This window comes from Anolis sagrei, chromosome 3 (genome assembly GCF_037176765.1).
Source record: "Anolis sagrei isolate rAnoSag1 chromosome 3, rAnoSag1.mat, whole genome shotgun sequence".
NCBI lineage: Eukaryota > Metazoa > Chordata > Lepidosauria > Squamata > Dactyloidae > Anolis > Anolis sagrei.
In genome coordinates, this window is record NC_090023.1 from 221,210,773 (window position 1) to 221,238,011 (window position 27,239).

The 27,239-nt window shown below is 38.7% G+C and overlaps 1 protein-coding gene and 2 non-coding genes across 6 annotated transcripts; all 3 read right to left on the bottom strand.

The window, feature by feature from the left end:
* Positions 1 to 3,108: 3,108 nt before the first annotated feature.
* Positions 3,109 to 26,896, bottom strand: ATG16L1 (autophagy related 16 like 1). Of its 4 annotated transcripts, XM_060768115.2 has the most exons (20): positions 26,756 to 26,896; positions 26,468 to 26,646; positions 23,515 to 23,608; positions 22,586 to 22,691; positions 22,032 to 22,105; positions 21,679 to 21,930; positions 20,388 to 20,453; positions 18,079 to 18,165; positions 16,784 to 16,840; positions 16,558 to 16,605; positions 15,717 to 15,819; positions 13,881 to 13,986; positions 13,270 to 13,340; positions 11,002 to 11,073; positions 9,850 to 9,970; positions 8,894 to 8,999; positions 7,531 to 7,680; positions 6,212 to 6,259; positions 5,371 to 5,472; positions 3,109 to 4,443 (listed from the first exon to the last, which is right to left on the bottom strand). In XM_060768115.2, the coding sequence occupies exons 2-20, from the start codon at positions 26,580 to 26,582 to the stop codon at positions 4,350 to 4,352; spliced, it is 1,872 nt and encodes a 623-aa protein (XP_060624098.2). In that variant the 5' UTR covers positions 26,583 to 26,646; positions 26,756 to 26,896; the 3' UTR covers positions 3,109 to 4,349. The 4 variants fall into 4 exon arrangements, with proteins under 4 accessions (XP_060624098.2, XP_060624099.2, XP_067321996.1 ...); XM_060768116.2 differs by lacking the exon at positions 16,558 to 16,605; XM_067465895.1 differs by lacking the exon at positions 26,756 to 26,896 and having other exon boundaries at positions 26,468 to 26,683.
* On the bottom strand, positions 12,743 to 13,009 carry LOC132772453 (small Cajal body-specific RNA 6). The gene has a single exon (XR_009631187.2). It is a non-coding gene; the product is annotated as a small Cajal body-specific RNA 6 (non-coding RNA).
* LOC132772454 (small Cajal body-specific RNA 6) lies at positions 15,036 to 15,315 on the bottom strand. Its single transcript, XR_009631188.2, has one exon. It is a non-coding gene; the product is annotated as a small Cajal body-specific RNA 6 (non-coding RNA).
* Positions 26,897 to 27,239: the final 343 nt, after the last annotated feature.

Sequence of the window (27,239 nt, forward strand, 5' to 3'; positions counted from 1 at the left end):
GATGAAAATCACTCTAGTCAACTAACAAGCTAAAGATAAATCACTGTTTGTATGTCATGATTTTGTAATAGTCAGAGCATCTCTTCCTAAAGTTAGCTCATTTAACAGAATAGCTCCTGCATCACTGACAACAACAAAAACCTGCAGTTACGAGACTTTATCATGACCTAAAATGTTCATTCATGAAATGTCTATGGTGTATGAGTGACAACTTCAAAGCTCAGAGGGAACAATCCTATGAACGCTCTCCTGGAATGAGGTTGCTGATAATGCAGAGGTTTAAGTTCAAAGTAAACATACATAGCTAACTTATGCCACATTATATTGGATTTGAGAAGCTGAAGAGCAACCATGTGCCTTGAATAAGCTTTCGAGGAAGTTTTAAATAGAGGATTTATCCAACTTAAATATAAAAATAAAATAAAAGCCCAGATCCAATGGTTAATCCCAACCAGATCCATTGAATAAGTCCACACTCATATAAATCCCATTGATTTAACAGGTCTGCTTAATGGGACCATACAAGGAAAACACACAGTTCACTGTCTTGAGATATTAAATAGAAAATTTTTAAAAAAACAGAAGCAATCTAGTGACAATGGCTAAAACACAGGTAAAACTTAATACCTCGTTGTATGTTTTAATCTTCAATGGCTGAAGTAGTATTTCCTATTGGAATCCACTTGAAGAAACCACCATCTTTATTAGGAAGTCCAAGTATTATATAAGGCTGACATTTTCATAGAAAGTAGGTGTTGCTATCCATGTTGAAACTATTCGTTCCATTTGATATGGGACAACTCCCAATTAGTACCAATGATGAAATTTTCAAAGGAATGTGATGCATTCTTCCCAAACTTATTGCTAAGTTTCTTAATAGTGTTTATAACACAGTCATAATGAAGCTGAAATATCAGTCATCCAATCGCAAAGCTGTTAAGTTCAATGATGTCAATTGTATAGATTGTTTAATTGCTTTTAAAAGTAACTTTTATGTTGTATTTTTGAAAAAATGGTTCTAGTCTTAACATTTTGTAAGATATCTTGAGTTGCAATACTGGGGAAAGGCTTGGGTATAAATGAATAAAACCATTTTAAAAACCCAGTAACAATCACACTCATTACCTTCTTCCTGTTTTGACTGTTTCCAAAATTAGAATCACAACTCCATTGCAAGTTGGATTTTTCTGATAATCTTCCACCAGATGTTTCATTGAAAGAACACGTTTTCTTGTTGTAATTATAGGTAAAGGTTTCCCCTTGACATTAAGTCTAGTCGTGTCTGACTCTGGGGGGTGGTGCTCATGTCCATTTCTAAGCCGAAGAGCTAGCGTTGTCCAGACACCTCCAAGGTCATGTGGCCAGCATGACTTCATGAAGCGCCATTGCCTTCCTGCAGAAGTGGTATCTATATATCTACTCACATTTGCACGTTTTTGAAGTGCTAGGTTGGCAGAAACTGGGGCAAACAGCAGAAGCTCATAAATTATACTAATTTTGTCTGTGTTATACAATGCCTCTAACTGTTCTCCTCAATTGGAAACTAGATGTAATCTTTAAGTTATCTTTCATCCCATTGATTTTGCACCAGGCTGTCTTGAACCTTTCTTCCATCCATACAGTTCAGCAACGTGTGGGTCAGTATGATACCTTTTGCTAAGATATATCTAAGTGTCAACATTTTTTTCAATGAATCAGGTAGGCATCAAGTTGTCAAAACAATCAAGATTCCGTAGACAAATTAAGGGAACATAGTGAGCATCTCAGAGAATGAATGCCAATCCGGGGGGGATTTCTGTACAGTCTTGTAAAGTAACATCAAAGATATTGAGAGGCTCTTCTTACATGAAGACAATTACTATGCCTCCTTTAGTCTTTTACAAAGCCTCTGGCACTGAAGCTCTTTTTCACAAAGGTGAATCTCAGCTTTCTTTTCCTCCTCTTTCTCCTCCTCCCATCTAGTTAGATATTTTTAGAAGCATTGACACTGGGAGGATGGCAGAGGGCTGGTGAGTTTGCAACTGCATGTTTGCAGTTTTTTTTTTTTAAATACAACAAAAACTTGAACAGGGAGTGGGATTGTATTCTAACCAGTTTACTGAAGCACTGCCTGCTTGCCTACAACAAGTGGTAAATGGCAGTTGCCTCTGAGCATGTGTGAACAGCAAAACAGAGAGAAAGGGACACAGAAAGTAAACGTGCCTTGCCAGCTAACACCAGCAGGTTCAAAGAAAGCATACATCTCTTTATGTTTGGTCACCAAAATTCATAAGATGACACCAGTAGAATTAAAAATAAAGAAAGGTATTCAAAAGGTTCAAAATATTTGTGTTTACTTATGGAAAACGTACACACATGACCTGTTATTTCATAGACACAAACTTTTAAAGAAAAGTTTGCTGAATCATGTTAAACTACTCTTCTGTTTTGTGGTGTGGGAACCTAGCTCTATTTTTTCAATGTCATTTTGCCTCTAGTACCAATTGTCTGTTAAATGGATGTGTGTGTATGTGTAAGAGAGAGAGGAGAAGCAGGGAGAAATTGTCCTTCTACGTAGCCCTGATATTCGGTTGCTACTTTATTTGAATTGTTCAGTTTAAGCCAATGGAGCATTAGAAAAACATAAATTGAGGGGACTAAATGTCAGAATATTTTAAGCTGCATTGAGCCTACAGGACAGAGAAAGAAAATGTGTGTGTACAATATGTACACTGAAAATAACTTAAGCCTCTATAAGCTGTAACCTGTAGCCCCCCCCCCTCCCCTCGGAAGTGTATATGAGTAAGTTGACCTTCTGTTGTCCTCACAAGTAGATTCTCTGGGACAATGCTGAGCAAGGCTTTTGTGATCAGAAGGAAAGAACTGGAAGCACTAATTCTGTTGCCCTCATGGCCTTATAGCTCACGAGTAAAAGAAAAAAAAATACAGATAAAAAAAATTGGTTCATATCCAGTTTTTCTCCCAAAGGGCCTTCTATTTGCTTCTGTATTCCTTACCATCTCATCATATAATGTGTAAGCCACAATCAGTGCCTTTACTACTCTGTTCTGACACTCCCTCTCTATCTGTCCATACCCAATGTCAATAAAAAAAGAAAAAGAAAATGTCTAATTTTGAAGCAGGACACAGGTTTATTTATAGTCAGTCAAGTAACAGTGGGCGGATTAATACAATAAATAAGATTTGTTCCATGTACTTCCTATTCTCCTTAGCAGAAGTTGTTAAAATGAAGAGGCTCTTCGCTAAGAACCCAGGTACAAATAATCCCTGCTCACCTCTCCCCTTCAATACAAACTTCCCTACAAAACAAGCTTAGGAAGGAACGAAAATTAAAGTGCAAATTAAAAGGCAATTAAATGCTGGTGGCTTGTCACACAGCCCACTGGATCTTGGAAAAAGTGTTCTGCTGAATGATCTGTGCCACAAATTAATCTTCCCCAAATCATGTTGCGCATTTAAATACCCAGAGAAACAAGCCGGCAAGCCTGCTCCATAGCAAAGGCAGAGTGCCAACCAGGAAGGATATTGCACATTTAATCAGTGGCAAGTGATCTGGATTTGCCAGCATGAGGACACTTACATTCAGGTCTCGGTTTCCCCTTGCTCCTCTGTGCTTGAGAAGCTGCAGTACGGAAGGACGGCTGGGCAGCAGTAGTAACCGTGTATTTGGTTTTGGTGCTGAAGTCTTGCTACTCATACATTCTTCATCACAGCAACAGCACATCTCACTCTATCCCACAATTAAAGCCCCAAACAAACTGGGTCAAATTAAAATGCTTGTATATCACTTTCTGTCCAAACTTGGTAAGAAAAGCTTTGGAAAATGCAACGCACCAAAAGGTCCCCCTACTAGACCTCAACCTGATAGAAGAAACTGTGACTTAATAAGCACTAGTGGCTCCATCAACATAACTGCCAAATTCATGAGCTTGTTCCTTTACTATGTTTTGGGATCCTTCAACCCCACATCATTGCTAGACCACAGAAGATAGTACATGCATAAAACTGAGGACATACAGGAATTCAAAAGCTTGAAGTGCCTTAGGAAATGGTTTGGCACTGCCTTCTGGTGAGGGAACTCATCCGAGCACATAGATGGCACTTGTAAAAACAATTGGTTCTCCACCAAATACAGTCAATCCTCGGCACGGCTGAATGCCAGCGATGTACTTTAGATGGGACGGGCTTTCCTTCTTCGGCCGGCGCACCAGGCATCCTTCCTGGGATCGAGTTTACGCACTTAGCAAAAGACCGTGGCTGGAAACAGATGTGGCATTTCTGTCCTGCCCAGACACAGGCCACTGTGCTCCCGTGTGGATTTTTGGCATGCCTGTTTTTGCAGTTTCAGGTCAAAATTCAGACCATAGCACAGCTTTGTTTCCTTTGTCCACGCTAACCACATGGGCTCCAGATGGTGACCACGCCACAGCATTGATTGAGTTACTGAAACACAGCATGAAAGCAATTTATGACAGTCTACAAAAACACTCAGGCTGAGTAAAAGACAGAAACACTATTTAATCTCAAGCTATTTTATAAGACTGTGTCCTTATTTACCTGTTCCACACAAATTTACTTGAGCCAGTAAGTTTCCAGTCCAAATTCAAAGTGCAGGTTATCACCTACAAAGCCCTAAATAGATCGGGCCCTGCCTATCTTCGTGACCACATCCCCCCCAAGAACCGGCGAGGACCCTAAGATCTGCCAGGGCAGCCCTCCTCGCAGTCCCGCCACCATCACAAGTGTGGTTGGTGGGGACGACAGAGAGAGCCTTCTCAGAGGTGGCCTCCCAGTTTTGGAACGCCCTTCCCTGGGAGACTAGGGGCAGACTCCCACACTGTCCTCCTTCTGGAGGGAATTGAAGACTTGGACGTTTGAACAAGCCTTTGAGAATGTCTAACCCCAATGGTCCACAATTAACGGCACAGCACTGCACTTTCGTCCCTTGCTCTTGTTCATTAGCTACACTTGCACTATCCCATTCCCTTGTTCTTATTTACAGTTGGCCATGTTTTACGACAGTTCTGACCATAGGTTATTGGGTGCTGTTCCAAGTTTAAATTATTGTTTTATATGCTATTGGTTTTACTTTTGTATTGTACAAAATTTATTTTATGTGTTGTTTTAGGCACTTTGTGCCATAGGTTAGTTGCCCCGAGTCCCTTCAGGGAGATCGAGGCCGGGTACAACAATAACAATAAGTTGTTATTGTTGTTATTATTATTGTTATTATTATCACGATGTACAGTAGTAAAGACATTACCTTGCACATCTACCCAGTTACTGTGGAAGCCTATAAATTCACCTTACAAATTAATTTCTTTCATTGTACAAGAGCAATAACATTTTTACAACAATCCCTTGACTCACCTGTGATGCTTGGACAGGATCCTTTCCACTTTTCCTGTGAGCACATTCCAAATATACAGTGATCCTTCTGCTGAACCAGCCGCTATATAATTCCCATCAGGGCTGAAAAATCAGAAATTTGGTACAGAGAAAAATAAAGAATAAGAAAAAAAGCACTTTACTTTGGGAATTATGGTACTCTTTTTATTAATGTTGGTAAAGCTTGGCATACTCGTAGTATATTCTTTACATAAAATCATAGTTAATAAAATAAATACAGAAAATAGAGAACAGATATAGGAATCACAATTAATGTATTGTCGAAGGCTTTCACAATTATAGGAATCACAATTGATGTTTTCCCCCCCCAAGTCATGATAGTACTTGTAGCAAAGTAGAGACCTTTTTAAATAAAAGCTAGAAGGTATCAGATTCAAATCCAAAAGGGGAGAGTATTTTTCTGTACACTAACTACAGTACACAAAGCTGATAAATCCTGAGGAGAAAGCATTTCCAAAATCAGGCATTTAAGAACTATAACAGAAATATTTGAAAATCAATTTGTGCTGTCTTGAAAACTCTTTCCTACAACATGAGAATGGTACAACATCTGCTTGCGTGCACAAGCATAAGAAAATAGAGAAGATTCCCTAGAATGGCCTTTGAGGGTAATGAAGAGTTACTATTGATTTAATTTTGCTTTCCTCTGAAATTCATGAAAATTCCTGATGGAATGTTGGTTGCTAAGAAATTTGTCATTACTTTTAATAAAGGTTGCCAAAGGCCTAACAAGTGCCTAAAGATGGAAAGTATCATACCCCTTCTCAAGTTTGTTGTAGATTTAACCTATCCAGTTTCTTACCTGAATATAACTCTGGTCCAATCAGACCCACATTTAAACCCTTGGGCACTGCATGAAAGACAAAGCAACAAAACAAAAGCAACATGGTTCAATAAATCCTAGGGTGAAGCAATTTCAATCACTGAGAAAACTCCAATTTAAACGAAGTTTGGTATAAATACATGAATGTGTTTTGGAGCTGCACTGCTGAATAAAATATATGAAGCACTAAGACGTATTAACGTACAAATCAGCACAGAATTCTATAGTGGGCTCTTCGTTTCTACTGGGCTTGCTTTGAGGATCCCTCTCCTAGGGATACCAAAATCCATGGATGTTCAAGCCCCATTATATGCAGTGGTGTAGTAAAATGGTGCCCCTTATAGAGCTGGGCCAAATCACTGTTAACAAAAAGATTTGTAGTTTTTGGATGGCCATTTTCGTGTAATTTTTGAAAACAGAAATGGAGGAGAGAGACAAAAAGACCAATGAAACAAATTCAGAGATACCATATTTTTTGGAAAGAGTTAAGTTCACCTGAGGCAGGGAGATCTGTGGTGTCTTTTTTTCTCCCTGGCAGAAGAAGCCTCCTCCATTGTTTTAAAAAGTTCCCTCCTCTTCCAGAGAGGGCCCTTAGAACTCGCTTTCCCAATGGCACTAGCATAGGGTGGCCTTTGAAAGTTCCTCTTGAAGCATGATGGGAGTTGAAGTTTCTCTGTCTCTCAGCCAATAAAAAGGCTGGTGGTGTCCACGCTGATTGGCTGAGAATGGACACAACCAATGACTACAATTCCCAGAACCCTCTCTTGCGGTTTGTTTTATTTTAAAAAAAATGTTATATTTAAAACTTAAAATAATTCTAAAATATCAGTAAAGTGGTGAATTGTTTTGAAACCTGGCTGGCCTGCAGTTGTAAATGGGTTCTACAACTGAGGTAGGTTTCATGCAGATAGACCTAAAAATGACTGAGGATTGAGCTTTTAAAGTTTCCCATTGTATCCAATGGGGCGAATCTCTTGTCGAATGACACCCCTCCCCTTTCGAGTCACTTTCTGGCAAATGAAATGAGGGATCAGACGGAAACAGACCTGAAAACAGTATGCCTTTTTGCCTGAATGCACATGACCAGTCCCTTATATCAAATGACAAAATCAAGGTTTGTGTTTTGGGAATTTTTATCTGTACCAGGTAGAAAGTTAAAACATAGTTTTCCAGGGTCAGATTAACCTATTCCTTTTGCCAGGCATGCACAATACAAAATCTGTAGTCTGTGACACTTACTGAACCTAAGCAAATAATAAATACGTAAGTCCATATTCTAGTTATGGAATTGTACTCACCTGAATGTCTGTTTGACTGCATTGACTCTGAGATCAATAATCTTTAGCAAATCATCTCGAGAACACGTGAGGAGCTCTGTTCTCTCTGGGTTGAGATCTAGAGCTGTAATCCTACCAAGTAATTCAATTTCTCGCACCACACACTCAGTTCTGAAAGCAAAATATGACAGGAAATTACGAATACTGGCAGCATCACTAGTTTTGAAAGGTGTAAGTCTTGATTACCTTTCTGGCCAACTGAGAAAGGCAATTCATCACTTCTCCACAGACCTCTCTATATTTTTTCTATTTTTGCGGATGCCAGATTTCATAGACACTATTATTAAATTCTGAAATCCCGATGAATTGAATAATTACATATGCCCACATTTGGGGCTAGCATGGCATAGTGGTTCAAATATTTGATGAGGACTCTGAGACAACAGAATTAAAATTCCTCCTAAGCTATGGAAATGCAGTGGTGACCCTGAGCAAATTGCTTTCTTGAGGTCTTAGGGCAATGACAACCCTTTTATGAATATGAAAGTGTCATCCAAAGTTGGACGTGACCTGAAAGGCAAATGAGTTCCTAATGGGGCATAATAATAATAATAGTCAGGGCAGATTCCAACAAACAAAAAAGGCAAAAATTCAGTGCCTCAGTACAACATTTCACCTGAAATCTGTTATTGCTGCTCACAGAACTAGAATCTTGTAGCTAGAGCTTCGAACAAGCACAGTACCTCATTATAAACCCAAACTACAGAGTACAAAACTTTACCTTCCACTTTGTTCATAAGCACTGATCATGTATTTCACTGTATGGATCCTGTCAGTCTGACATTCTACAGGCATTAATTTGGGACAGGAAGCAGTTGGGTTCAATATAGATTTTCTTTTAAGATGTATATAATGAACATGTATTCCCACTTCTTTTTCTTATATCAATCAGTTCTCCCTTCTGAACTGATAAAAAGATTTTGATTTATTTACATAGAGACTCAAGGCAGCTAACAATAAATAGATGCAAATTAAAACAATATAAATGCATTAAAATATACATATACAATTAAAAGAACCCCATTTAAACAATTTTAGTCATTAAAACTATCAAACATCAACATATTAAAATGCATTAAAACTCCCCTCCCCCCACAAAAATTCCAATCGCACCATCCCCTTCTTATCAGTTACAGTTACAGCTTTCGGATATACAGTTGTGTCTTCCAGGATAATGGGAAGCTATGGGTTTTGGGAAGTTGTGGTCCAAAACATAATTCTTTTCGTCCAGTCCCTACTACAATATAAGCATAATGCGGCTTTAATTTCTTCTGTTCATTTTTATAAAATCTCTTGGGGACAGTTTTTCAAAAAAAAAGCTTACCTAATATCCCAAAACCGAATTTTCTTGTCAAAGTGTCCACTCATGACACACTGTTCTGTGCAGACTAGATCATTGCAGCTGGATCCAGCAAACACAGTCTTTATACCTTCAAAAATGAAGTTATTAGTCATTTCCGTCCACATTCTTCTTCCAACAAAAAAAGTGCAACACAGAAGTGCAATGCAGATTCTTGCAAAGGCCAAATAATGAACAAGTGGCAGAACAGCACTAATATACATAGCTCTTAGCTTAGGGTAAAAAGAAACCAAACAATCTAAAATGGAAAATGTTTTAGAAACACTAGTTTTTTGGTGAAGTAACTTGTGAGTTTCATTCTTGTGCTTATTGCAAATTTTGGTCATTGAATTTGTGGTGTCCTTGTGCTCAGAGGCACCCACTTCTTAGCTTTTGCTAGCTTGAGTTACTATTTTGCTTATTGATTCCATGGATGGTTCTAGTACCAAACAAGACTGATACCAGAAGAATGAAATCAGTAAGCCCCTGCCTAAATCACCAAGACAAAACAATCCGTAGTCAACGCAAGTTTTTAGATAAAAAATACACTTTGCTCCTGGCCCTATTATGGCTTTAACATCAAGAGGCATCAAGAAGCCAGAACTATTTTAGAACAGAGTTTTGGAATCTCCTTTGCTATCAGAAGGGGTTCCCAAAGTCATGAAATCCATGTCACCTTCCAAGTGTTACTGAAGGTGAGATTTTTCAGAATCTGCAATTCCAATTAGCAGTGGGATGTAGCTTTAGAAGCATTAACCATTATTTAACTCCTATATTATCAACCCTCTTCAAAACACCTAGAGAACACACCATGAAGCTTATTAGAAGGGGGATCAACAGATATTTGAGATGTAGTTACTCAATAGAAGTTTTGCTTGTGCCCATTCAATTGATGCGGGAGGCCAACAAAGAGAAATATGAATTCAGAACGGCTTTCTTACAGACTTTGCTGCGCAGGTCCCACAGTTTGAGCGTTCTGTCATGGCTCCCAGATACAATGCGTGCATTGTCCAATAAGAATTTCGCCGACAAGACTTTCCCACTGTGACCTGTGAGTGTGTGCTAGAAAAAGATTTGACATGATGTAAGTAAACAGCTAGTCTTGTTATTCAAGAATTTAGCTGGAACACAACTCTGAAAGTATTTTATAAACCACTCTGAAAGTGCTAAACAAACTTTATTTTCAATTATAGTCTCTAAAATACTAGTTATGCAAAAGACGCCAAGATTTGCTAATTCCTAGAAGATAATCAAAATGCTGCAAGTACTTGTACCTGCACCTCTTGGCTGCAAGAAAAAATAATTATATAGAACTGGCCTTTTAACTGTGAATGCTAAGGGAAATCTCAATATCCAGAAGTAGTATACCCCCAATTATTGGATGCTGCAGAACAAAGAAGCAGCAGGTTTTTTTTTTTTTTACCATTAGGACCTGAATGAGAGTTTTTGAAACGTATGTGGTTGACGTTCAAGGAAAGACTTCCCAGACTTTTGTCTTATACAGTAAACATTTTAAGTTCACCAAGTTTAGCATTTATGGCTATGTGAAGTTCCAGAATACAGAGCCAGACACTTCACCCTGCTTATCTACTGTCAACTGCATTTAGAAAAACTCTCCATGGCCATAAGCATAGCAGCTCTCCTACGCTTGAGACTAGGGGCATGAGCTGGAGATGGAACAAGCTACATATGAAGTACGTTCATCACCACTGAGCTGTGGCAGAAAGGAGCGAGTTAGAGAATATAAGAGATCAATATGAAAAGGGCCTTCATGCATACCAAGACCAACTTCAAAAATCAAAATAAGCAATGCATTTCTTTAGCCTATTGGAAAAACCAGTAGCAGCCTGTTTACTCCCAAGCTAGAACCTCCTTGTGAAATGTTTTAATGTGGAAATTGATTTAAACCAAGTTCTGTAACTTCGTAATTCCTAGAATCTATACCAATCGTTAACTTATTGGTAAAAAAGGTATCAAGAACTGTGGTTTAAATATTCTTTCTAGCGTCAAACATGAGTTGAAATGCTGCATGCTTATTCAGCTCTAGTAAGATGCAGACACACATGCCATGCTTCTAGGTAGAAGACACTCACCCGTAACCGATGATCATCTACAGTCCAGATTCTACTGGCAAAATCATTTGAAGCTGCTAATAAGTAAGAGCCCTGTTGGAAAAATATTAAAAGGCCATTTTATTGTTTTCCCCCTTCTGGGTGTTGTATTTCTGAAAACCATAAAAATCACCTACATGGTCCTCTACATGTAAGTATTACTGGATTCCATTTTGGTCAATTCTCCCATCCCAATTCATGTCACCGCCAGAACCTGCCACTACTTTTTGATCTTTTACTATAATATTCTAATAATCTGTTTTTGCTTCCTCTTCCAAGTTAATTAATGCTTAGAATGTGGGCATCTATCTGAACTGATTATTCTAATATTTGCATGAAATTCAATAGTTTGATTCTTTATCTTTAAATCCACCCAGATCTTTTTTTTCTCATCTAGACTGTTTCATTCTTGCTTCTCCATTTTCTCCACACTCTTTGCATTCTGTCACATTTTCTTAGTCTTGCTTTTATCCTTTATTGTTTATTATTAACTTTATTTCTATTCCGTCTTTCTCCACCTGGGGATTCAATGTGGCTTACAATAACATGACACAACTCAATGAATTTAAAATCATGGCAAATACAAAAATTTAAAATAATTAAAAACAATTCAATATTTGCGTCACTGATATAAGTAAAAATACAGTTAAGACACAATAAAAGCTTGTACGATTAAAATTATATTTAAAAATAAATATTCTCCACAACTCTCATCCACAGCCTCTCCAGCAGCATGCCCCTCATCCTCCCCTAAACGCCTGATGGCAGAGAAATGCCATAACTTGCTTGCAAAAGGCAAGCAGGGTTGCAGTCACCCTCGTCTCTCTTGGGAGGGAGTTACAAAGTCTGGGAGCAGCCACCAAAAAGGCTCTTTCCAGTGTCCCTACCAAACATGCTTAGTGAGTGGTGGGATTGAGAGAAGACTCTCCCCAATTGATCATAAATGTTTGACAGGTTAATAGAAAGAGACATGGTCTTTCAAATAACCTGGACTCAAGCTATATGGGGCTTTATAGGTCAGAACCAGCACTTCGACTTTTGGCTGGAAATGGGTTGGCAGCCGGTGGAGCTGTATCAACAGAGGAGTTATCTGCTCCCTGTATCCAGCATGTTAATAATCTGGCTGCTGCTCTTTGGACCAACTGAAGTTTCTGAGCACTCTCAAAGGCAGCCCCATGTAGAGTTCATTACTGTAGTTCAAATGGGATGTAACCAAGGCATGTACTACTGTGGCCAGGTTCAACTTCGCTAGGAATGGGTGCAATTGGTGGAGTAACTTTAATTGTGCAAAAGCACCCTGGTCATTGCTGATACCTAGGCCTCCAGGTTCAGAGCCAAATCCAGGAGGACCCCCAAACTGCATACCTGTGTTTTCAGGGGAAGTGTAACCCCAGTCTAACACAGACTGAATCCCTATTCCCAGATCTGTCTTTTGGCTGACCAGGAGCATCTCTGTCTTGTCTGGATTGAATTGTAATTTGTTTGCTCTGATCCAGTCCATTACTGACAACAGACACCAGTTTGGCACAGAAACAGCTTCCTTACAATTAGGCAGGAAGGAGCAGTAGAGTTGGGTACCATTGGCATACAGATGGCACGGCACTCTCCCAGTGGTTTATTAAGTGATACATAGCCTAGGGGACAGGTCTGAACCCTGAGTGACCCCACAGGCTGTCACCAAACAGGGGGTGGGGGAGAGTAAAAGATGCTTTGCTCTAAAAGAGGTCTCAGTTAAAAATTTGAGATCATATACCCAGATATGTTTCCAACACCACACACTCCTTTAAGTATTTATGTTGGATGGTAACTTCAGCAGTGTCTACCTATCACTCTAAGGTAACACAAGCTGAATATTTCACTACTTGTCAGCAAATAGTCTTCCAATCACAGCTTTTCTAGAGCAGGACGGAAGAGAAACTGCTGGGAGTTGTGATGGTAAAGAAGACAAAACCACTGGGCACATCAGACCTTTTACTGTTCATCACTGACCTCAGCAAAACACTGTTAGCCCTAAATAGCAAAAAAAACCCTTAAGTTTTATGTCAAGTGCCGGACAGCTCCTAACAGCAGCATTTCATATACTGCATCACTGCAATACAAATGGTAATCTCAAATCAGAGCTTTACCACAAGTGCTCATAATTCTGTACCTAGGACTGAACAAATATGTCCTTTTCTCAGAAACATTATGTGATTCCTATATGGTGCTGTGATGGAAAATAGTTGCAAAAAAGGTAACACTTATACTCACAGCACTGTCGTACTCTATGCTTGTAATCCCTGCATTACTGCCAGATAGAGAGGCTTTAAGTTCACAGTTATCTGCAATTCAAAAGAAAACAAAAGCTATGGGAGGTAGGAAAAGGTTTGAACCCATGACAATTTAAATCAGCCAATGATGAACATAGCAGCAGATGATTTCCCAAAGTTCAATGTTAAGTCATTTCCATTTTCTTGATAATATGAGGCTGATAAATAAGCAAGACATTCCATTCTCCAGTCTTGTGCAGAGAGAGTTCAGTCCGAGCTTTCTTGTCCAAGATTCCCTTAAATTGGCAATATTCCAGACGGAATCTCAATTCCTGTATGCAAAATACATGCTGTTCATGTGCAGTAAGAATAATCACTTCTGCAGCAGACAATGGTTCCGGATTTTATCTTAAGAGCAGGACAGGGCTTTAGTTTCTAACACTACACCCAACCTGTTTGGCAATAGTACTAAAATCTAATTTCTAGCATTGTAGCTCCGTAAGAAAACAATCATTTTAACTGAAATGAGCAATGGAAAGCTTGCTTTGTTTGTCAAGGTGTAAAGCATGCCATAGTTTTATTTCCCTCTCTGTTTCTCTTTAAGATGCTTACCTCCACAGACTTCCCAGAGCTTGACTCTCCGGTCTAAGCCTCCTGTTGCCAATAACCGAGAACCTGGACTGAACTGCACTGCATTTACTTCCCCATCATGTGCATCCTAGCAGGAAAGAAAAACAACAAAAAAACAGAAAACAAGGAATTCAGACTAGAAATATATTGGCAATACATGTAATTTTGTTAAACTTGTGCTTTATGGTTGCTGTTTGGTATTTCAATTAGCAATCTGGCTGCTGCATTTTGTGCTAGCTTCAGATTCAATATAGTCTTTTTATTTTTTTAATAATCTTTATTGAGATTTTCTATTAAAATATAACATAACATAAATCAGCGAAGCAAAAGCTAAAGAAGAAATAGAGAAGAAAGATAGAAGAGAGAAAAAAGCAGAAAGGGAGAGAAAAGAAAAAAAAAGGAATAAAAAAAAGAATTGAAAGTAACATTTTTCTTTGTGACTTCCAGAGTGTCTTCTGTGAGATAGTGTCCTTTTCAATATAGTCTTCAAGGGCAGCCCCATGTAGAATACAGTGAAGTAGTTTAATCAAGAAGCTACTAGTGCATCACCTATTGTGGCTAATATTATGTTATTTTATACTCAGTTTTTTCTCTCTCCACAAAGAAGGCTAAGTTATCCCTGTCCAGCAAAGACCACAGATTGTAAACCATTAAGAGCTGGCCCCAAACACTATGAATGTATTTGGGCCTCCAGTGATCTAGGTATGTGCAGTGGGTTTATAGATGGAGTGCAGCCCCATTCAGAGCAACCTCCATTTTACTGGGAGTCAGCTCCAGTTTACTAGGCCTCATCCAGGCAAAACAAGAATCAAGACATTAGCCTAGCATCTGAACAGTGCCATCTGATTCATATGATAAGAGTGTCATCAGTGTACTTAGACTATGAGCTTGGAGACATGGATGGCCTTATCTTTCAGGATCTATGCAAAAATATAGGTAATTGATAGTGATAGCAATTACTATTATTTCAAACATCATAGAATTATAGAGTTGGAAGAAACCACAAGGGCCATCCTATCCAACCCCCTGCCATGCAGGAAAAGCAGTCAAAGCATCCCCAACAGATAAAAGCCTAATTATTGTCAAGACTCATCTTGAGACAGAAAGCACTCCATATTCACAGAAAAATATATAAGAGGTCTCAGCTTGAAAACTAAAGATCATGCACATTAAAAGACACATCCCAGAACTGATAGCTCCTTGACTAGTTTTATTGGATAGCAGTCAGTGCCAAGTACCTTACACTACAGGTAACAAGCAGCAACTTTACCCACATAATGTCAGCAGCCTCAAACTACATCACAGCATTACTGGAGCATGGATGTGGGGGAGAGAGGAAAACACTGCTGGGAGCAAAGAAAGTTATGGGTGTGCATTTCACCAGTGCAATCAGTCTTTCATTTCGTCATCACCGACCTCAGCAAGAAATCTATTTCCTAATGAGATGTTGTGCATCTGTAAATAGGATCCCACAATTTTCCACAGCACAAAACCATAGTCAGAAAGACACAGCCTTCATCTTCAAATGGTAATTGCAATGTGCTTCTGTGGAAGGCCAGGGACAACCACCTGCATTCCTCACAAATCCCTCAAATAAAAGGAAAACTGTGCTCCTCTGAGGGCAGAGACACACTTACCATTGCAAACACAAGTGTGGATGCCCAAGTGTGAAGGAAACCTTGCATGCATTCAAATTGTTAATTAGTTACAAGAAAGTACAAGAAAAATTAGTAAAGCAGTAGTAAATTTGCCTAGAATATTCATAATTAGTTTTTTATTATCCAAGTTTGCTTGCAATGTCTGACAAATAATACTTACAAAGACACACACTGCAGTGTTTGGGACTCGCACATCTTTGTTTGCACCTGGATGTACATCCACAGTATCTTGAGGGGCAGGACATGATGCCAAAGAGCGCCTCCTGAGAAAGGGCAGATCCAATGCATAGGTAAGTACAAATAGAAATCAACCAGAGGTCTCCATATTTCAGACTAGGGGATAATCCCCACTAAACAACAGAACCGTAGATGCAAAGAGATTTAAACCCCACTGAAATATTACAGAAGCAGGGTGAAAACACCCAAACAGATTCTTCTGTAAAACAAGGACTCACTAGCTATTATAATCTCTGCAACGGCCTTCTCATATGGACCTGATGGATTGCTTGGCAACTCCTCAGACCAATGCTGGCACAGAGATATGCTTACCCACTTTGCAGGAGCTCTGTGAAGTCCTAAATTAAAACTAGTTCATTCAAGGATCACTGTTTTGACAAGCCTCTGCAGCTATTTTTAACAGAGCTTATTTTTCCTCAAGTCCAAAGAAGTAAATTTCCCCTGCATTACACAAATACATATTATGAATAGCACTGAGTCAAAGCTTACACTGCATTACACTACTAAATATGGATCTTTCCTTAAGTTAGGAAGTAACAACTGTACAGTGATAGGCCAGAGAACAGTCATGAAGACTGCATGGACCTCTGCAATTCTATTATCAACTCCTTGCTATAAGCTAGCCCTCTTCTAAGTGGCCAAGGGCATCACATGAAAGGAAAGTCTTTTTGCCACTACAGATAAATTATTAAGCAAGTGAGTTACTTCAGCATTCTTTACTCATACTCTGGATTAAATGTGAATAATTTTAAGTGAATTTTCACCTGGCAGTATCAGAAGAGTGATGTCCCAAAAGGGGAGACTCAGACAGACTAGAGGGAAAGATCAGAGGTCAGCACACAGTAGATGTAAGGAACAGGAAGTTGAAAATAAAAGGAGAGACAGAAGCTGGAAAAAAGGCTGAAATAAGGACAAGTGTTTGCATTCCTTGAAATGATGGTGTATACTGAATTGATACATTACAAAAGAGGCAAAGGTATTCTAACCTACCCAAAGATATTAGTGATAGAGTCCAGAAGGCCTCCAGCTGGCTGGGAGAGTCGCTTACTAAAGAGGAGGGGAGGACAGGTTTAAACCTTATTGTTCAAACAGAGATCAAAACAATATAGTCCACAACATGCAACAAGGAGAATATTCCTCTATTCAAGACCCATGTTTCACAAAGAAAAGTTGATCACAACAGGACAGTTCCAAAAGACACCTTGTTGGAAGTGAAGAAATAAAAAGACTTATAATTATGAGTTGATCATAATTCCTGTTGGCTTAAGAGCAAAAAGATAGGACACTTCAGATTTAAAACAGTTGAGAATAAAATCAAGTTTCAGGCAAAATGTGTGGGAAATGATTTACTCCACAAAGAGGTTGTGCCCTACAGCCGAATAAGACAGTAAGAAAGGATATTAACAAACTTTATAAAGAAAAGCAGATTTGGCTTTTAAAACAATTTGAAGGGGAAGAGCCACAGCTCAGTGGCAGAAAACAATCTTTATGCAGAAGGCTACTTCCAGTTCCTATCATATTTCAGTAGAGCTGAGAAAAATGTCCGTACAAGTCTCTGAAGAGTCGCTGCCAATTGGGGAGACGGTACCAAGCCAGATGAACTGACTGTCTGATCCAATACAGCTTCATAATTTTCATTTTTCATCACAGTGGTATCTGCAAACATCCTACTACAATATCTAGCAAATGCTTAGGCAATCTTGCTTCACTTCCTCCTTACCCACAGCTGCTGCCACCACAATCCTAGCTCCCTGAAATAGTAAGGAGAAACTGGGACTTGTGCAGTTGGTAATAATCATACAACAAAAGAACTATCTGTAGGAGCTATAGATCTGACAGTATTGCAATGTTTGGCTAAAGCTACATTAGTCTTGCAATTCCAAGAGACTGCTGTGAATGTGGAAAGAAACCATTAAGAACCAGAAGGCATTGTTCCCTCTTTGCTTACTTTGATAAATGACAAAGTGAGCCACAAGTTATAATTTTCTATTATCATTGAACTGGTATACTGCACAGATTCAACTGAAGAGAATGAGGGTATGCAACAGCCACCAACTTCCATTCAATTTTAATAGGTCACGTATCACTGGTTAATTTATCCCAATAGGCACCCAGTATCACTAAATTTACATCTATAGGATTCCTTTTAAATTCAGAAAACTGGGAATTCTTAAACCACAATGCTATTAAGGATAGCGATAATATCCTTCCCATTTGCTTTTTAAAATCTTTTATGTACTTGTTTGGTACCTCTTTCCATTTATTTTTTTCTTGCAGCTACTGACCTGGATGTCCGCGTAACTGCACGCACTGGAGAGGTCTCTTCAGCTGGATCAGAGGTTTCATCTGCAAGCACTTCAATATCATCATCCCTTGAAAAGAAAAGATCAAGCGTAAGTCCTTTGAGAGTTAAAAGACTTTCTTGCATTTTTTTCCTTAGGCCCCTTCCACACAACTTAATAAAATCCCACATTATCTGTTTTGAACTGGCATTCATGGCAGTGTGGACTTATATACAACCCAGTTTACAGCAGATATTGTGGGATTTTCCGCCTTGATATTCTGGGTTATATGGCTGTGTGGAAGGATCCTTAGTGGATTCTCTTCCCTGTCTAAAAGTATTCATAAAGTTGATTTCTTATACAGCCAACGAAATAAATGCTGCATAATTTCAACAACAAAATTACTACTTTCCTTAGGATCACAGCAATAAGGGATGCTAGGAATGTTAGCTTAACAACAAGAGTGGTGTGAAGCATTGATTGGACTTGTCCCAGTGTGAGCTGCCCTTCAGGTAAATATTCTGAAAGAATTGTATCTTTTTAAAAGAGTCTACTTTCAGTCTTTGAATGCATATTAGCCATCTACATACATCTGAATTTACATTTACTGCATACGATTTCTGTGATTACTTCAAAAACAAATGGCAAGAGAAAGCAAACTTGGCTTTTGTAAGAAAGTACCCATAAGAGCATATAGACATTTAAGTACAAAAAGCTACACGCTCACATCACAACACAGATCTATCAAGAAGTACTAGTAATAGCAATTTGTATCTGAAATTTTAAAAATATGGTTTTTTAAAGTTTATTTTTCCAAATCTGAATACAAATTACAGGTATCATTGGGCACATCTGTGCTATAAAATTATTATTTTTATAGTACAATAAATATAATAACCACAACCAATAACAGTGTTAACTTCTGAAGAAAATAGAACTAGTCAGTTCCACATAAAAGTATGAAAGGGCAAGGTATTTGTCCTATCAGATAACAGAATCACATTTGTCCGGCCAACAAAACCAGCTTGGAAAAATAGCTTAGACTGTTTGAGCAACAATGATGGCTGAAGGACAAGTTTTACCAGGACAAAAGTGAAATCCTGTCCCATGTCTGGAGGTGCAAGAACCATTTGCCTAAGATTCCAGAAAATAGGCTAGGATATAATGATAACAACAACAACTACTACTACTACTACTACTACTACTACTACTACTTTAGTTTTATACCACCCTATCTCTCCGAAGGGACTCAGGGTGGTTTCCAACATATAAAGCAAACATTCAGTTTCCAGAAAGAAAACCACACAAATTACATCAAGACAAACACATGGGCAGTATGAAAAAACAACCTAATTTAACTTAATAACAAAACAATAACAAAATAACAAAAAATGAAAGCATCATAAAATACAAAAATACTGCTAAAACACACTAAAAATTAAAAAAATTAAAAACCAATTGCATTATAGCTCCATTAGTCGAGGTTCAGCAGTGGATATGCAGTGGATACAGTAGAACTTCTTAGGAGTTGCTGCTTAAGGAGAAAGCCAACTACATGGACAGTGAGTTTACTAGCTCCCCTTTCCTCAGGTCCTATCCAACATTCACTTATTGGTGACACCACTCTTTTATCATCTATGATCATAATTTCCCCACATCTGTTTCATAACTTAATTTACATGGTAACATTAATAACTAGTCAACCTACTGCTGAAGGGGAAGCGAGAATGCATGGTGGAGATAGTGCTTCTGGACAAAGGCAAAGTCGAACAGAAGCTTCACTGATGGGACACCTATACATGCAGACATTTCTGCAGGTCATCTGGGGCTACACAGGTGTCATACACAATTTCATCACACTAGACCATCTATCCACTTTAAATCCATTTTCTGCCTCCTTCAGAATTCTGGGGTTTGTCAGCCAGAGAGGATCTGGGACTCATTAAACTACAAACCTCAGAATTCTGCAGGAGACATTAACTGAATTTAAAGTGGATAGATGTCTTAGTGTGATGAAGTGCTTAGTAGTGGAGCAACTTTGTGCATATTCAATAAGCCCCTCAGGTTGCTATAAGATTGAAGCCTTAAATTATAAATGTAAATTACTTTTCCTTGTTTTGTTATTGGTTAAATGAATGATTTTTTTTATCTACTTGACTGAGTATTGCAAGTGCAGAATGTCAGAGTAAAGCATTAAAGAAGGAGGATCTACACCATTCAAAGAAATAAGCACACCTTATTGGAAACTAACATTTTCTACCTGGTTCGAAAACATAGTCTCAAGGAAGGAATTAATCACTTAAAATACTCACTGTTCAACTGGTAGTGGCTCTTTTGCAGCTTCTGCTAGCTCTTTCTGAAGCTTGGCTTGTCGTCTTCTACAAGAGAAAAAAACATGTGAGGAAACCAGGTGTCAACTCTGTTTGTACTTGTAAATATTCTTTTTAGTAAGCAAACCAATTGTTTAAGAGTGTTAGAACCTAATAGCTAGAAACAAGATCCCACATATTGTATGACGTAAACGTGCTCTTATTTGCAAGAATCAGCTAGCACACTTGTTTCAATAAATGCCTTTGCCACTCTGGATCAGCACATTTTGTCTCTGAAATATTATTACAAGGGAGGCTCACCGAGAGTTGTACCTTCATCAAGGTGAACATATTTTTATTTCCCTAATTAGAGAAGCTGCTATTTTAGAATGTTTTATAATCACGAGTAGTTCTATCTAGTTAGGTTACAATTCCTAGCTTCAGACCTGCTTTGAGGTAAATACTATTTACTGTGGATGTACTATGCAGACATGAATGAGAAAATCCATCACCTCTACAATGGCTGCATCTACACTGTAGATTTAACAGAGATTGTTGCCACTTTAACTGCCCTGGTTCAATGCTATTGAATCCCGGAGCTGCAGTTTGGTGAGGGAACACTATTTGGCAGAGAAGGTTAAAGATCATGTAAAACCCATCATTGAGCCATGGAATTGGTAGTGGTGTCAAACTGCATTAATTCTGTAGTGTAGATGTGCCCAACAGCACTCTTCTCCAAATATACACAGGAATTCTATGCAAGCAACAAAGATTGAACTGCTATATTTATAACAAAACGAGTGATGAGAACAAAGCTTTGAAGAATATCACAAGTATTACATGAGTAGATCTACATAAGCGTTTATGTGGATAGAAACTGTTGAATTGTGAATGCAGTCAGCAACTGTTTGCATGATTATGACATCACTTTTATCACAGGAATTCCAGCTATTTTCTCTGCCCACCAGTATGCAGTGATAATTATTTCACATTATAAATATACATGTAGTTAAAAAAAAAGGAAACTTAATACAAACTTTATTATTTGAACAAGATCTAAAAAGCTCTGCTCTCAGATAAAAAGACTCTTTCCTCCACTATGTCATTAGCCACATTACTGGGAAAAATCAGAATCATCACACAAGAACATAAAGGTTTGAAATGTTAGTCAAATGAAGACGTTTATGCAGAGGAAGGAAGGAGATGGAGGTGAAGAGAGAAGGGGCAGGGAGAAGCATTTATCATGTATCCACACTCAAGTGCATTATCAGAAGCAAGCTATCTATGATAATACCTGGAATCTTTCTCATTTTCTGCATTTAGCCGATTAGCTTCCTGGGCCTTCTCTGCCATCCATCGGGTCACTAGCTCTTGGTTATCTTCAGTTGTTTTTCTTAGTTTTTCTTCAAGAGCAGTGAAAGTAATTTGGAGAGCATCATATTCATCTTTAAGAGTTTGGTTGGCTCGCTCAAGATCTTGCAGCTTATTACGTAGATCTTGGCACTCTGTCTCCAATTCAGATATCTTTTGCAAATATTCTGCAATCCTTCAAGAAAAGTAATCAGTATGATGAAAACCCAATCAGAAATGAACAGCCTGACATCTAACACCAAGGTCTGATAGGGGCAATACATATAATCTACTCACTTTGTATTATTTATTTGCATTTCTTTGTCCTTCTGTTGTATTTGGTTGTTCAGGTCAATAACAGATTGAGCCAGCTAGGAAGAGTGAAAAAAATGTCAATTAAGAAAATATCATTGTATTCATAACCTGTAGTTCTGCATTTCATTAGTCCCCGAGTTCACTGCTTTTCTCTACCTTCCTACCTGGTCCATGAAACTTGTGCTATACCAATTCTGTCTGTTTTCAAGATGCTACAAGACTCCAATGTTTTTCCTCAGGGATAAAGCTTATTACTTTATGCTTAAGATAAAACATTATCACTCACTGTAACAGTATTATTGTCATATATAGGCTAAAAAACACTTGAAATGAAAAACACAACTTAGAAACATAGAAACTAACAATGCAATGTATCTAACAGCCTCTCTTGTTTAGGCTTGGTGAGTAAATGCATTCAAACTCCTCAACCAACTGGAAACAGAAATAAATACAAAGACTTCTATATTTATCTTGTATCACTGCAGGGGGGGGGAGCCCTTAAAATGGGACACATTGATAGAAAGGATGTTCCTAACCTCGCCACGTTTCTTGTGCAGCTCCGTCAATTCTTCTTGATGTTTAATTCTTAGCTGGGCTATTTCTTGCAAATGAGCATCATTCCTTGCCCCATCATGTCCTGGACTGGAATTTTACAGAAAATGAGAAGAGAAAATACTGAGTTTTCTCTTTAATTTGTAAAGCATTTCAAACCACTCTGAAAAACTAGCAGAATCTCCTCACTTGAAATCTCCTCCATTGAAATTGAAATATTATGGAATTACCCTCCCTATTTGTAATGTATTTCATGGATTCCTGTTTAAATGGATGTGCAAATATACCCTTCTAGTTGGTTTTGGGCACATGTTGAGGGATTATGGGAGTTACAGATAAAAAACCTCTGGAAGGCCAAAAATGACTATCCTCATATAAAATGGCAGCACTTATTTTCAATGCGCTGCCATTGAAAATAAATGCAGCACATATCAAGAAATACCAAGAAATCGTTTTTTGTAGAAACCAAAATGCTCTATATACTTATGATTTTTTACATAGTTTTACACGTGGTTCAACAGATCTCTTGTTTCAATGCTTACACTTTCTATGGATGTATTGGAAAAGCAGCATTTTTATCCCTTTCATAAAACACATGTATTTTTCCCTACTCCAAGTATTACAGATTAAAATTCACTTATTTGAAGGAATCCTAGTAGAAGTGAATATAAATTACATCCAAGAAAATATATGCAATATTTGGGAATTAAATATTATAGCTATCACTTTAATTTGCAAGCTGTCTTGAATTCCGATCCTGAGAAAAAGCACTATATAAATAATGACAAAATTGACAATAATAGTATAATGTAGAAGCAATGTAAATGACAGTTACACATAATATTCAAATCAATAGGAAAGGAACAGAATTACCAACATAGCAATCAATAGTAATATTGATTCAAGTAGGTACCTGATCTCATGCCGACCTGGCAAATCATATTTTTCTACTTGCAGCTTGTCAGCCAACACTGTATGGAAATCTGACTTCTCTAGAAGCTTGTTATCTGATGATACAAAATATGTATTGATAAACAAAGCAAAAAAAAAAGAAAAAAGAATCAATATCACTGCTCGATAATAAAGTCACTATTTTTAATTAATATAATATTTGTGACATGAAACAAGTATATAACAAAACAAAGACAAAGCAACACTCTAGCTATGCTGCTATACTATTAAATGAACATAATTTCTGACTGACTGGAAAAATAAGTACTAATCCTGATATCAAGCTTTGTTTGTTAAAATAATAAGATTTGTTTTCACACATCGGTCGAAGACTTCATATCGTAAGTTAAGAATGAATTTATTCCCTAAGAAAGGTACCCTTTTGGCATTCACCTTCTTATAAGGGGGGAAAGTCTGTTTCATTAAATATAAGAAATCAAATTGGGGTTTTAAATAACTCAAAAGTACAAGGTTACCTCAGAAAGGAGTTATGAGCTCACAAAATGCAAGAATGCAAGATAAATTTCTATCCTGCCCATTTTTGTGGGATCACAGCATAGCATACTATATAAACAGTTTAAAACACTTCTAGATTAAAATCACTATTAGCTTATGCAGGGTAAAAAGTATTAAACAAATCAATATTTAAACTACATCTATTTAAACCATGTGTATGCACATTTCAAAATAAATTTGTTACTGAAGGATTTAAAGCAAAACCATGTTTTAGCTTGGCATCAGTAAGAAACCACCATTGGCCCCAGCCAGACCTTTAAGAGGAGGGTATTTCACCATCAGGACATGAGATAGTAGTGGTTTAGTGGGGACCGGAAGATATTTAATAACAGGTGTTATTTCATTCATTTGACATTTTTTCTCCTTTTGCTGATTGATAGAAAATGCTTAGTATCAAAAGAACCAAACTAATGGATAGAAACTAAAGTGGGGACCAAGCCAGAATTCCCTTGAATGTTCAGAGCACCCCAGAAGCCACAGGTGTATAACAAATACACAGAGGAACAGACCAAAGAAAGAGATGTAAAATATCGATTGCCTGAACTAGGATAGCTCAAACTTTATGTCCAAATCTACCCTATGTTTGAATCTCAATTATGAATTTTACAATTTACATTTTATTAGTAGTCGTGTTTAAGCTATGTTTCAAATTATGTAATGATCTTTTTAATCTGTGCATTTTTAGTGTTGTATCCTGCATCAATCCATGAGGAGAGGGGAGGAACAACATTATTATGCACAACCCATACAGCAGAAATGTCCAAAGTTTACCACTTCAACTCCCATAAGCCTCAGCTGCCTTGGCTAATGCTCAGGGATTCGGGGAGTTGAAGATCAGGGTTTGGGAGGAATGTGGTGGAGTCTTCTTCTCTGGAAATTTTTAAACAGAGGCTGGATGGCCATCTGTTGGGATTGCTTTGAATATATATTCCTGGAATGGTAGAATGGAGTTGGACTGAATGGCTGTTGTGTGGTCTCTTCCAATTCAATGGGTGCATCGATCCTGTAAGTAATGCAAGTTGATACCACTGACCACCATGGCACACTGCTATGGAGGACTGGAATTTGTAGTTCGGCACAAAAAGCTAAAACAGACTTGTCAGACTGTTGGATGCTGTAAACCATGTAATACTTTTAATGTCTTTTTAGTAAGGGTCTTTTAGATGGTAATTGTTTGTGATGTTGATGTTTATTTAATTTTAATTTATTTTTCAGTTAGTTTTATAAGTTCATATTGAGAATGTTTCATTTATTGTTTTGATTTGATTTGTTGTTTGTCCATTTTTGGCATCGAATGTTTGCCACTTTGTTACTTTTGTTAGAAACCGCCCCGAGTCCTCTTGGGGAGATAGTGTGGGTTATAAATAAAGTGTTTTGTTGTTGTTGTCCGATTTGTGGCCCATGGGCTTCCTGTGGCCCAGGAAACCTATGATTGTGGCCAGTTCAGCATGAAGACTTGCTTGGAGATGTTACTTATGTATTTACTGCATTTTACCCTGCTCTATCTCACCCTGAATGGGACTCAGAGTTTGGCAATAATTCAGTGCAACGTAACAACATAAAAGCAAGTTACACATTAAACATTACAATCATAAAATAAAACCATGTAAACACATTTAAAGTAAAGGTAAAGGTTTTCCCCTGACATTAAGTCCAGTCAAGTCCGACTCTGGGGATTGGTGCTCATCTCTATTTCTAAGTTGAAGAGCCGGCGTTTTCCATAGATACCTCCAAGGTCATATGGCCAGCATGACTGCAAGGAGCACCATTATCTTCCCGCCAGAGCAGTGCCTACTGATCTACTCCCATTTGCATGTTTTCGAACTGCTAGGTTGACAGAAGCTAGGGCTGACAGTGGAAGCTTACGACTCTCCCCGGATTTGAACCTGTGACCTTTCGGTCAACAAGTTTGTTTGTGGGATTAACAGAACTCAAAAACCACTGGACGAATTGACACCAAATTTGGACACAAGACACCTAACAACCCAATGTATATCCTTCACTCAAAAATTGATTTTGTCATTTGGGAGTTGTAGTTGCTGGGATTTATAGTTCACCTACAATCACAGAGCATTCTGAACCCCACCAATGATAGAATTGGGCCACATGGACCTCCCATGTGGGCCACAGCAACGCGTGGCAGGGGACGGCTAGTCATAAAATCAAACCATGTAAATACATTTAAATAAATGCTAAAAGACCCTCTGAATGGAGATCGCATAGTTAGGCTTATTATAAAACAGTCATGGGCAAACTTCAGCCCTCCGGGTGTTTTGGTCTTCAACCTCCACAATTCCTAACAGCCTATCAGAGTTGAAGTCCAAAACACCCGGAGGGCCGAAGTTTTCCCATGCCTGGTGTAGAGTCTCCCTATAATTCAGGGCCAAAGCAGGCCTTACATTGCAAAATGATCTCTTCGAAGGCCTGCCTCTGCAGCCGGTCCCGTCGCCTCAGCTCATCCAGGATGTGCCGCTTCCAGACGGGAAGGCTGGCTGCCCGGAGTCCAGAAGACATCTCAGACTTGGTTGGATCCCTGGCAGAGATCTCGAGGGGCCTCCTCAGAGCAGGAGGCCGGGCCCTAAGGGAGAGAAGGAGGGTCACGCCATGGCAGGGAAGCGAAAGGGGAAGCCTCCCAGGGGCGAGGCTGGCCGGAAAGAAAGGAGAGGAGGGCCGCCAGAGAGGCTCACCGCCGGCTACGAAGAAGGAAGCTCCCCTCAAAGGCAGGCCCCCTTCACAGCCAGGCTGAGGCCCCCACCCGCTCCCGCGGCAACTTCCCACAGGCACATCTCCGTCGAGGGATTATGACGTCGCTAGCGGGCTTTTTATCACCGAGTCGCAGCTTCATGACATCAGGAGGCTGGCTATCGGGATGCCTCTCTTGATCCTACCGACATGGCTTAGCTCCTGGAAAACCCAACATTGATTTCTTCTACTACGTTGCCCTTTAAAAGCCAGGGAGATCATACTGGCTTTGCCGTCCCTTCCGTTTCTCCTCAGCTTCGCCTTTTCCGCCTTTATTGGCAGAAGCGGTTTCAGGCTGGCAAATGCGCTGGCCTACTACATGGAAAGCACGAGTTCCAGCACAGGCATGGGCAAACTTGGGCCCTACCGGCTGCAAGGAATTGTGGGAGTTGAAGTCCAAAACACCTGGAGGGCCCAAGGTTGCCCATG